The sequence below is a fragment of the Narcine bancroftii genome, chromosome 14, assembly GCF_036971445.1.
Source record: "Narcine bancroftii isolate sNarBan1 chromosome 14, sNarBan1.hap1, whole genome shotgun sequence".
Lineage (NCBI taxonomy): Eukaryota > Metazoa > Chordata > Chondrichthyes > Torpediniformes > Narcinidae > Narcine > Narcine bancroftii.
Genome location: NC_091482.1, coordinates 14,359,273 through 14,372,238, shown reverse-complemented (window position 1 = coordinate 14,372,238; position 12,966 = coordinate 14,359,273). Strand labels below are relative to the sequence as shown.

Here is a 12,966-nt window from a genome sequence, read left to right as displayed (position 1 = left end):
TCAACAAATCTTCATTTGAGCATTAATCATTTACGTTGCAAATTCTTAATGAAAATGCATTTTCTATTAAGCTAACATATAATTTGTTAAATTTCATATGAATTCTTGCTTTATTGATGCTGCATTTATTGACAACGGCTCTGTAATTCAAATATCCCAGGCCGCATTGTTTCTCTACCAAGATCTTGGACAAAATCCCAGAATCCCACCGTGAGTTGGAAATTGCTAATTTGGCACAATCCCAGTTTTGCCGGCTGCTATAGAATGGGTTTTGTTGCTTATCATTTCCATCCCAAATTGCTGCTCATCAGTACTGGAAATGAATATCAGGCGAAAGGAGATGTCCAGAAAAAGCACAACTGCTTTGAAATTACCCCACAGATTGTTCAATAACATTGATTATAGGAAGGCAACCGCAGACTTGTATAGCTAAAGTCCTGAAATTCTTACTTCACAAATGGTTTCATATTTTTGCCAGTAATGAAGGAATATTCTGTTCAATGGAGCAAATCAGTCTCCCAAAAATCCAGTGATCTGAGTCAGATTATCTACCCCCTTCATGTTCGTGTTGGGCATTTGCTGAAGGAGAGCCATTGCATCTAACAGTTGTGATATTATGAAGCTGGCAGAGCAACTAGACACGTTGAGGAACCATCATGGATGGGAGCCATCACAGAGAAGAAACGAGTAAAACATGAAAGTTTGCAGACACGTCAATTCGTTGGCGGAGTCGCTGCTGTTGTAACGTTAGGATAACTGTCTCCAAGATGGTCGCCATAGGGATCTCAAAGATGGCTTCCCGCATGGATCACACACGAAGGATCTGGAAGGAAGCCGGATGTGACATCATTCCATGTTATTGGTCTCCCCATTCCCACCGTTTGTTTTTTGACTACCAGAAGTGGCGCTGGAACAAGGTCAAGCCAAGATAGTGACGCGGGTTGTAGCCCACTCGTGGTGCTGTTGGAAGGGGTTTTAGAGCAGCATACCTTAGTGTAGTGCCTCTTCCTCCGCAGTTTGAACATGTGTGTTATGGGCCAGGCAATATTTTCTTAGGTGTTGGGTTTGATCACAGTAATTGCACTTCGTGAGCTCAGTGGCTGCAATGACAGTCAGGGACCCAGAATCCTAAGGTGGCGGTGCCAGTGCACCCATTTGGCATCTGCGTGGTTTACTGACTAGGCCTCCTTGTTCAGTAGTTCGATCAATGACCACATGTAAACACAAAGCACATGGTCAAAGGCCAGCATACAATTACATACTTCTGGCCTGGATCCAAGGCTGGAACTGAGGGAAACCGGGGAGGAGTTACCAGGTCGGAGTCGGGCCAGCCTGAGAGTCCAGTGAGGTCCCCCACCTGCATTACCATATTCTACCACGGCTATATTTTTAGGCCTGTAAAAATATGATGACACCAGTTGTAAAGTACATTGAACAATGGTATTGGGATTTGCTGTGGAATGCTCACAGAAACTGATAATTTCAGCATGATGTTCTTTGTTGATGTGCTCAACATTCTCAGCATGTAGCCCTGCAGGTGTGATTTTTGCAGCCAGCTCTTAAACAGACTTGCTATAGTGGAAACCACACTCTTTGAGCTGCAGAGAAATGTTACCATTGAAAGCCTGGTTTTTGCAAAAAATGAGAGGTGTAGGCATGTGGTGCACTGTCAGCCAGAATCAGATACACACAAAGATAAAGACTCTACAACAGGCTTTAATCCACAAAGACTTCCAAAGAGCCAGGCTGGCTGTGGTTGCAGCAACTCTGAATGAGGCCTTGGGAGGCCAGCGCAGGCTTATATCCCAGAGGGTGATTGACACCCGACCGGGTGGGGCTTGATCCATTCAGGCCGACTGATTGACAGCTGGCCAGGTGTTGTCCTGTCCCTTTACTCTCCTGCAGGAACAGAGGTTGCCCCTTGCAGTAGGCCGGTGGTGTACCACCACAGGGCAGTACTGTGATTGTTCCCCTGGCATCAGGAATCCTGGGTAGTGTGGTTAAGATTAGTGCTCAGGGGAACTCAGTACTCTTTGGCAGCCATAAGGACCACCCAAGGATGGTATGATGAGAAGCGTTGAATGAGATTTTCTTAATTATATGAGCAAAGTTTTGGAATGCTCTAAAAAAATCCAGCCTAAAAAATCAGATGACAAATTTCCAGAAGAGAGCTCTGGCACCAAGAAAACTGCAAAATTGCTGTACTCCAGGTAAACCCAGTTTTTGACAATTGGAGCCACGTGTAGCAACTTATTTGAATTGTTCACAAAAAGAAATTGCAGCATTTATTCAATAACATTAATGATATTTACAAGTCTTAATGGTTCAGTTTGCTGTTAAAGTATTCTAAACTCTCCTGTATAAAGTATAAATTTTTCATATTTTATCAGGAAAAAATTCATATCAAACCTAAATTTGTGTTCAAATAATTTCAGATTGATTACACTGGAGGAAATTACAAACAACATAGCTTTTGTGGATAAAGTTCATCTCTCAAAATAACATCAGGATTTTTATATTAAATTTAACAGGAGAAGTTCAAAGTTGCTGGATTGGCAGAGTAGCACAGGTGAAGACTTAGTTTTCCCATTACTATTGGCCAATAGCCTAGGTGTTGAGTGCAAAGTTGGTATATGAAGCCATTCTAGATGGAGTTACAAACCCATTTGAGCGTTCCTTCCTATTGACTTCATGCAGGAAAGTCAAGGCCATTGTCATGTCAAAAGGTAAATCAGCTCCACCTGATGTGCAAACTGCCATTTTATGTCAATAATAAAGGTGAAATGCATGCTGCACCTGATGATTCTTCCATGAATTTCTAGCCTTCAACCAGCTGGTCAATCCTTAATTTAAGAACTTCCTGCTCTCTGCTTCTCCTAAGAAATGTCAATTCATGCCATTAATATATCTAACTTCCTCAATCTGTCATCTCAACTTAAACAAATTAAAGTTTTTGTTCAACTTCAATGGAAATCTGTACCACAGGTTCAATATTTAATCTCTTAATCTGATAGGAATCAGTCTGTCATGTCCAAAACCATCCAACCTTTATTTATATTATCAGCAGTTTTCCATTCAGTGCTCGAGCATGGTTCTAAACCATGCTGCAGTGTTTCTTGTACACTTTAAGTCAAATATTTGTGATCAGAAATTGCTCAACTCACAAAGATAAGATTCCACAACCCTTGTAGGCATAATAGCAAATTGGATTTGACAAGTTTTTTTATTGGTTATCAGAGGATGAATAAGGCCAGTGCAACTGATTTTGTGGATATGGCTTGCAAAACGTGTTTGATAGAGTACTACATACTAGGCCTGGTCTCATAGTTTAAATCTGTCGGATTAAGAGGATCTATAGCAGCAAGATTACAGACTTCGCTCTGTAATAAAACACAGAGACAGGACTTTGTACTTCTTGCAACTGTCAGTTTGCTAATATGGATCCAAAACTTGGAAGCCAACTTTTTAAAAAGATAGATAAATATGATGAGGAAAATGGGAGTAATATTTCTGAGGATATGGAGACTGAATTAATCTTTATGGAGACCGTTTCTTCAGAATATCGAACAGAGAACAGGCCCTTTGGCCCCTTGTTGTTGTGCTGACCTATATATTCCTGACCATTGTGTAAGAGCCAAAGGCTCGTTTCTTACCTGTTGTGGCCGCGGGTGTCAGCGACTTCCCAGGATCCGAAGGTAAGCCTCCCTGTTGTTCACACGCATGAAGGCTGGCACAATTTGTGGTTGCTGGATTTTTGTGGTGGCAGCAGCTTCAGCTGGTCACATGAGCCATGGACTGGGTCAATGCATGTGTGCATGGCTCAGTGCCAGCAACAAGCAGTTGGAGCCAGGGCCAGCACGTTCTGCAATGTGCATGTGTAGGGCTTTGTATGGGTTGAAAAGGAGGTTCGCAAGCCCACATCAACAGTTGGGAGATCCGAGGAGTATGAGTTTCAGTCAACTGTTACGTTACACGGACTGTTACGTTAGGATAGACATTACAAGGAACGTTCTATGTTATGATTAATTGGTGTTTTGCAAGAATGTTTCTTCTACATTACTATTGATATTGAATGTTGCTACAGACGCTAGCCATTTTATGTTTTTTAATAAAGACCGTTTAAGAAAATTCATTTGGGCTTCATGACCAATTCATTTACTTAGCCTCCTTTTTTTTCCCATGCTTTATTGATCAAGGTCGCTACATGTTGCACTAACCATGCTGACTGGATTCCCAGCTGGAAGTTCACCTGCTTTCTACATCGGGTCAGAATAAGGAACGTGCATTTTTGTTCACTATCAGAAATAGATCATTATTAAATGTATAATTTAATTAAATTATACATTTAATGGTACCTCCCTTTTCTGCAAGTTGAAAGAAAATAAATTATCTGATATATATATATAATTGAACATTGATAATTCTTTTAATCAACAGCATCGGGGAAAATGATGCCCTTGAGTAAAACTATATATGATTTTATACTATATATGATGAAAGGAGAGTCTTCTATTGTAATATATTGCGTAAGAGATTGTGTCCACAATCCCGAGGAGCTATTTTCTGTGAAGCAAAGTCTGGTTCTATTATCCTGATGTTATAAACTGGTCTTGTTTATTGATAAGAGCAGAACTGATGCTGAAGCAATGCAAATAATTCACCCACTTTCTGGTATATGGAAGATCATGGTGAAGGTTTGAAAATGTATTTATGAATGAAGAGAATCATATTTTCATTCAATTTAAAATCAAGTGGAAATTGAGGTGATGAATACCAAAACATGTTTTTTTTTCAAGACCACTTTCTTTTATTCCCATGCCCAAACAACTGATTTTAGTTCAACTGTAATAACAAAATATTGTGGAAATCAACGGCTGTAGTATATTGTGATCAATTTATTGCAGTGGTTTCAAATTGTTTTGCAACTCCTTATAATCTGAAATCAAAATATTAGATTGCTTCCCATATAGCTCAGTTTAAGGTTATAATTTACCATTCTATTTCCCAGTGTTGAATAAATTTGAAATGTAATTGAAATAATATTCTCGGGGAGCTTCCATTTAAATTACCCAACCAGTCATTCCATGTCTTTGACCATTTGTTGTTTCTCCCCCTCCCTCCCCCCATTTTGCTATCCCCTTCCACCTTTTAATTCCAAACATTTTTCAAGGCTAGCAATCATTTAGAATCAGAATTTATTTATTATCATGAAATTTGTTATTTTGCGGCAGCATCCCAGTGCAAATGTTTCTATAAATTATATTTCAAAATAAATAAAAATAGTGCAAGAAAACGACAAAGTGAGGTAGTGTCTGAGGTTCATTGTTCATTCAGAAATCTGAGTGCTCATCTTCAGGCTCCTGTACCATTTTCCTGATGGTAGCTGAGTGAAGAGGGCATGGCCTGGGTGGTAGGGGTCCTTGATGATATTTTCTTAAGATACCTCCTCTTGTGTAGATGTCCTCAGTGGAGTGAATTCTGGTGCCCATGATGTTGCAAGCAGAATTAACAACCCTCTGGAGTTTTTTTCATGTCCTGAGCATTGGCACCTCCATACCAGACAGTGATGCATCCAAACAGAATGCTCTCCAAGGTACACCAGTAGAAGTTTTCAAAAGTCTTTGGTGACTTACTGAATCTCCTCAAACTCCTCACAAAATATAGTTGCTGGTGAGCCTTCTTGGTAATTACATCAGCATGAAGGCTTCAAGACAGAGATGTTGACACCCAGGAATTTGAAGTTATTGACACTCTTCCCTGCTGACCCCTCATTGAGGACTGGTTCATGTTCTCTAATTTCCTTCTGAACTCAAAAATCATCTCCTTGGTTTTGCTAACATTGAGTGCAAGGTTGTTGTGACACCATTCAATCTGCAGGCTTCATTGATGTCTGTGATTCTGCCAACTACCATAGTGTCATTGGCAAATTTGCAGATAGCATTTGAATTGTGCCTGGCCACACAGTCATGGGTGTAGGGTGAGTAGAGCAGTGGGATAAGCATGCATCCTTGAGGTGAGCTTGCGTTCTACTACGTAGCTGGCTGGATGGAAAACACCTTCCTGCTCCTGTGTTGCCCTCTTCACAGGCTGATGGAGGCTGTAACAGGGAAATATGCATAAACACTATCAATATAAATCAACTTTAATGACTTCTTCCCCACTGTGATCAAGTATTACACTGCCATAAGCCATTTATCCAAGAGCTCAAGAAGCTTCTCCAGTGATGAATTGTGGTAGTTTGAATAAGGCAAAGATTCAAACTTGGCACTTCAGCAGAAATGTTACAAAGTCATTAAATCATAATCTAAGATGCAGTTCAGGAGCTTTCCTGATTTGTAGCTAGATAAAGCACCCAGTGACAAAGCTTTTGAGGCACAATATGATGAATATGGACAGCATCTCGGCGAGGGGGACATTGTTTATGTTTCAGGTCAATGATCTTTCATTAGTTTTGATGTAAATTCTCTTCTACAGATGATGCTATTTTCTATTTCTATGGATGGCACAGTTAATGTAGCGGTTTGCACAACGATGTTACAGCACCAGCAATCAGGACTTGGGTTCAAATCCCATGCTGTCTGTCAGGAGTTTGTACATTCTTCCTGTCTCTGTGTACTTTCCTCTGGGTGCTCTGCTTTTGTCCTTCCATTAAAAACATACCAGGGGCTGTAGGTTAATTGGGTGGCAATAAACTGGGCTGAAAGAGCAGGTTACTGTGCTGTATGTCTAAAATTTATAAATTTTTGTTTTAGTTTTCCAGCATTTGTGGTGTTTTGGCTTTGAACCCAGATTATATTCCTTAGCCTTGACTATACGTGAACTTGCAATGAAAGGGTTCATGTCATTCTCATTTGCATTGAATGGGGTATTTCTATAATGAATACTCTTCCCTCTCACATTGGAGTGCTCATAAGTGATCTCTGCTGGAAGGGCAAGAGGACTCTGGTGAGATTTGATCTGCTTGGCTCGAGAGCTCTGTCTTCGTTGCATAATGTGCAGGTTTTCATTGCAGAGACAAAAGCATAACTTGTTACTACTGGGGTTGGGTACTAGCTAAAAACAGTGGCCTTGTTCTGTAGAAATCACTGATACCTCTGAAAAGGAGAAAGAGAAAGGGAGGGAAAGTAACTGGTGAGAAATGGAGTGAAATATATCAATGAGCAATTCCATAAAAATGTTACTAACTTTATCTTTATCTGTAGGGAAACAGGGTTATTGGTTCTTGGTGAAGAAGTGGACCCGACCTTTCAAAACATGAAGAAAACACTGATTGATAACAAGGTCCCCATGGCTACTTTAACATCTGCAGATTTTTCAAAAAGTTTTCCAGCTGTAAAACTTCCAAAAGGAGTTTCTGCCATTCTTGATAAAACAGCTGGAATCTTGCAAGCGGACCGAGCATTGAAAACTGTGCAGGTAATGGGAAAAGGGTTTGCATGGTAGCATTTAGCAGGATAACCCAAAATTCTTTGCAGCCAGTGAAGTACAATCTGAAGTATCATCATTGTGGCAATATTGTCATTGTGGCTGTTTATTTGTGAACAGCAAGTTGACATGTACAACTGTAGAATGATGACTCGATTGGCTCTTTTTGTGTATTGGTTGAAGGATATTTTTTAAGCTAGAAGATCAGGCAGAACTACAATATTCTGAAAAATAATGACATTCAAAAATAACACCTCTGACTACACTATTCCTTCAATACTGTACTGAAATATTTGTTCTCATGTACTTGCTCTTCGTTCATTCTTTCATTTGATACCTGTAAACCACTTAAAATGTTTGACAATAGAAAATTGGACACTCAAAGTATATTCTATAGAAAGCCAGTCAACATGCTCTTTATTTCCTTTTTCAGTTTGCTAAAATATAAATTCACTTTGGTAGAATGTAGCTGTATTTTGGGTGAGATGCAGAGAATTTAAATCCTTACAGTAGTTCAGTAGGTTAACATAATACATGATAAAGTAGCAAGCCTTTTGGACCAGTGGGGCTGCAGGTTGAACCTTGTAATGAAGAGCTGCCAGCGTAAACTATAACAACTGAAATGTAAAGAACTCAAGGAATAGTTTGTGTGTATGATAGTGTCGGACATCCGCGAAGTTTATTAATCCATTATCAACAATTCCTTTTGGGCAAGCTTGATCAAATGAAGAAATTTTCCTTTTGAATTGTCCATTTTACAAGGTTTGAAAACTTTTTGTTTTCAGTACAGGTTCTCAAATAAAATGTTCAAAATATTGCTCTTGACTATTTGCTCAGTAAAAATGGTCTTGTTAAACTAGAATACCTCTGAAAATTGTTATCAAAATTTTAAAACAAGATTTTATCTCTGAGATGCAATTAAAAGTGGTAACCATAGGCAGTTGATCTAAATTGTACTTCTGAAAGGCTCTCTCTTGGAACCTTTTAAATGGTATAATTGTACACTCTTGGTAGGGACGAGCTTTCAGATTTATTGCCAGAGTACATATATGACATCACGTACAACCCTGAGATTCCTTTTCCTGTGGGCCAGGCAGAATTACCACTTATTGGTAATGTAAAAAAAATCAGTAAAGTGCGAAGGTAAGAGTCCTTCAATGTCCCTGATTGAGTTTGTGGTTGAAAAGTCTGATGGTGAAGGGGTCGCGGCTGTTCATGATGGCACTTGTACCACTTTCCTGATGGTAGCAGTGAGAACAGAGCATGTGCTGGGTGGTGTGATTCCTTAATTGCTGCTGCTCTCTGACGGCAGCGTTCCCTGTAGATGTCCTCAATGGTGGGGAGGGTTTTACCTGTGATGTCCTAGGCTGTGTCCACTACTTTTTGTAGGGATTTTCGCTCAGGGGCATTGGTGTCCCCAAACCAGACCGTGTTGCAGCTGGTCAGCACATATTTCACATAGAAATTTGCCAGGGTTTCCAACGTCATGCCGAACCTCTACAAACTTCTGAGGAAGTAGAGACACTGACGTGCTTTCTTCATGTTGTAATTTATGTGTTGGGTCCAGAAAAGATTCTCCAAGATAGCAACTCCCAAGTACTTAAATTTGCTCCCCCTCTGATTACTCAATAATCACTGGACCATACACCTCTGGTTTTCCCTTCCTGAAATCCACAATCATCTCCTTGATTTTGGTGACATTGAGTGTGAGGTTGTTGTTGGTTCACCTTTCAGCCAAGTTTTCAATCTCCCTCCTGAATGCTGCTTCACCACCCATTTTTATACAACTCACTGCTGTGGTATTGTCAGTGAATTTGTAGATTGTTTTGTTGTACAGAGCCACACAGTCATAGGTGTAAAGTGAGTAGAGCGGGGGCTAAGAACACAGCTCTGTGGTGCTCCCATACTGATAGAGATTGTGGAGAAGATGTTCTTACAAATCCTCATTGATTATGATCTAGAGGTGAGGAAATCCAGGATCCAATTACATGGTATGGTGTTGAGTCCCAGGTCTTGGAGTTTCCTGGTCAATTTTGAGAGGATGGTTATTAAATGTCAAACTGTAGTGGATAAAGGGCATCCTGTTGTATGCATCTTTGCTGTCCAGATGTTCCAGAGCTTTGTGTAGAGCCAATGATATGGGATCCGCCATAGACCTGTTGCTACAATAGGCGAGTTGGAACACATCCATGTTGCCATTCAGGCTTCAGCACCAGCCTTTCAATACAAGTCATCACTGTTGATGCAAGTGCCACTAGTTGATAGCAGCCCCTGCAGTGTTTCCTTGCAGCATTAGCCATTTTAGAGAGGGAAAGGAATAAAAGACAACACCTGCTAAAACTCTTTACAACAAAGTCCTTAAACATATGGAATATATATATATAATTTAACATGCTTTTTGAAATTGGGAATAATACTGTGTGAGGATTTGTATTTCACACCAATACTTCCATTAGCACTGTTGAGCTTTGTCAAAGAATTGAACAGGGAGGAGAGGTTAAAAGTTTCCAAGTCCATAAAAGAGTCATTGTATTCCTTTTGAGACATCATAGTCTGCCCAGAAACCATCACATACCATTATAGGTTTTACGTCTCTCTTGCAGTTAATGAATTCAAGTCCAGAGACCTTTTGTAAATTTGCTGATAACATTAACCCTGTAGCATCCCTTGAAATTACATTGACAGTTTGTTGCATACCATTAAGCAGTTTGTTTTTGTTTGTAGGCCAGAGCAATTCTAATAATAATTGGCATTCTTCTGTTCATTCTACATTTTCATTAAAAGAGTGCCATTCCCTCCTGAGACATCGATGGTATGGATTTTGCAATGAACCGTAAAATGACAGTGTACATTGCTGACTTGAAGGGAAGATATCCACAAAATCTAGGTGGTTAATCTGATGAGGATCTTCCCTTTCCCTAAAATTGTTTTCTGTCAGACTTCATTTCATGAAATCACGTGTGCTTACCAACACTGATGCCGTCAAACTAGATGTTCAGCCAATTTTATTGAATAATTCTCTCAGACAATAAACTGGACAGTAGAATCTTTTACTGTTTCACATTGAGCAAAATATTTGTGGTGGATGAAATTAACATCGATGCTGAAACTTCGATTTAAAAATATTTTGTGTATTTTTTTTAATGTATATTCGAGGGACTGACAATCCAGATGTTGGTTTTTGGGATGAAGTGTTTAAGAGCATCTATTATGTTTTGGTGCATTTTATTGTGATCTATGTTTCATTCAATGATCTGTAACACTATCAAGGTTTTTAAGAACAAAATTAGTTTGGGATTAGTTGAATTTTTCATGTGTACACTGTCATTTGGAAAGTCTGCCACAGAATACTGAAAAAATTGCTGGCATCAGTTTCTGGCTTTCTGCGTTTGACTGCAAATGTATATTCTCCAGCAGTTCAAACTTCCTGCATTAGAACAGTGGCCATTAAAAGACTCATTACCTCCGTTACCACAAGTTCCAGGCTGATGGTTTTTGCATAAGCAAGTTGCAACTATTTTTCATATTCATGGAGTTTTACCAGTGCACATTTGTGTATCTTCATTCAGAACATTAAAGAACTTTATTTGCTGCTCTCTTTCCTGAATACACAAACGGATCTGATTCTTTTAACTATTCAACATGTTCCGTAATTCAGACCCATGTTTTCTAACTAATCTTGGAGCTCAATGAATTTCCTGGGTAATTATTCACACAAGTTTAATCATAAATTAAAACAGTGTTGTGATAGAAGCCAAAGCTTTATCAGCCTTCAGGATTTCAAACAGGAATAGATTCTGTGAAGGTGCAGAAAATAATGTTACACTTTTTCTGAATGTATTCAAATGAAAACGGGGGTTTAAACTTGTAAAGTGCTTTATCACTTGCTGTTGTAAACATGTGCTGATTTTGACCTTGAATCTATAGAGTCAGGTTTGACATTTGCTGACATTTATTGTTTCTCAAAGAAAGTAGTTACTAGTAGCATTGGGTTGTCAACAATGCTCTACATGAGAATGTGCTCTGGAACCTCTCTAGAACATCACCTGTCCATTCCCACTATATTCTTTTTACTATGATGTGTTTATACTGTTGTATCAAATGTTGTGATTCCAATTGGTTTTAATCCTCCTTTCTTACCTATCTGTATTTCTAATGTGCATTTCACGTGGCACTTTAGTTATTTTGCTCTGTATCCCAGACTCTGTTCAATGCGGCATTGACACCCGTTCTTCCTCCAGGCCTTCAATCTCAGAACATTTCTTTCAACTTCATGGCCAATCAGTTTCCATTTGGCTTGATGTTTGCAACTTTCCTTGATAGCAAATGGGAAACTTGAGAGTTACTGCAGAGAAAGGCCACTTTAACAGAGCTGTTTTAATCTCTCTTCCATTCTGTGGCTTCTCTAGTATTATAAAAGGATGGGGGTTCTTATCACAGTTAACCAAAAGACAAGTAAATGAATGGTGTAAAACTGAAACTCTTAACTTCTTCAGGGTTGGCATCTTCCATGTTGCTTTCTTTTCTAAAAATGTCTACCCTGAAGAAGTTCTCCTTTGCTCTCGAAGAGAGTTCCAAGGGATTCTCTTTTGCTGCAATCCCTGCTGCTCTCAAGCTCATGTGCTCACCAAGACTTGCTTCCACAGCAAAGTTGCCTTAAGAAAATGCATGGTATACAGATTAACTGCTTAATTATTTAACCCTTGGTCAATCAAGCTTCCTGATGTGTATCTGATTACAATTTACAAATATTCACAAATAAAAGATAAAGGAGTTTGTTGGATACTGCAATAGATGTGAAAAATGTATTGGGGCAAAGGCACTTTTTTCCTTTATTTGCCCTTGTTCTCCACAGTTTTAAATTTGTAATCCTGCAGAATTCTGGAAAATGGTCTTGTGGACAGATGATACCAAGATTAACCCCTATCAGAGGGATGGCAAGAGCAAAGTGTGGAGGAGTAAAGGAACTGCCAAAGATCCAAAGCATACCACCTTTGCCTTGGTTGGCATCTTGCAGTTCAGCCCCTGTATTTCTGTTCATTAAGTCTTCTGCAGATGATGGTCATTGACATATCCACACCTGCCTCCTGAATAGTATTTCGGATCTGTTGGATATATCTTCTCATTATGATGAGAATTCTTCTGTCATCTGCAGTGGAGATCTTTGGAATACCAGTCCCTTTGTGATTGCTGAGCTCGTCAGCACTTTCTTATTTATAATGTTTCAAACTGTTGATTTTGATAATCCTAATGATTGAGTGATTTCTCTTTACGTTTCATTCTTGTTTTTCAGCCTCATAATAGCTTCTTTGACTTTCTGGTCCTCATTTTGAAAAATAGTATCTACAGACTCCTAAGGTGATCAAAGCCTTAGAAGCAAGCCTAGATTTCTTATACCTGCACCATTAAGTAATTAAACATATCTGAGTACTCATAAACACCTGTGAAGCCAAATATCCCAAACATTATGGTGCCCTGAAAAAAAAGTGCTGTAATTTCTATGTGGTCAAACCAAAATATATATACAAATTGTCTTAAATA

The 12,966-nt window shown here is 39.2% G+C and overlaps 1 protein-coding gene across 1 annotated transcript in view; it reads left to right on the top strand.

The window, feature by feature from the left end:
* The window catches only part of pipox (pipecolic acid oxidase), an 80,260-nt gene that overhangs the window by 23,070 nt on the left and 44,224 nt on the right, over nucleotides 1-12,966 (top strand). Inside the window, exon 3 of the mRNA XM_069911086.1 lies at nucleotides 7,203-7,416. Within this exon, the coding sequence (XP_069767187.1) occupies nucleotides 7,203-7,416 (214 nt within the window). The remainder of the gene's footprint in view (nucleotides 1-7,202; nucleotides 7,417-12,966) is intronic.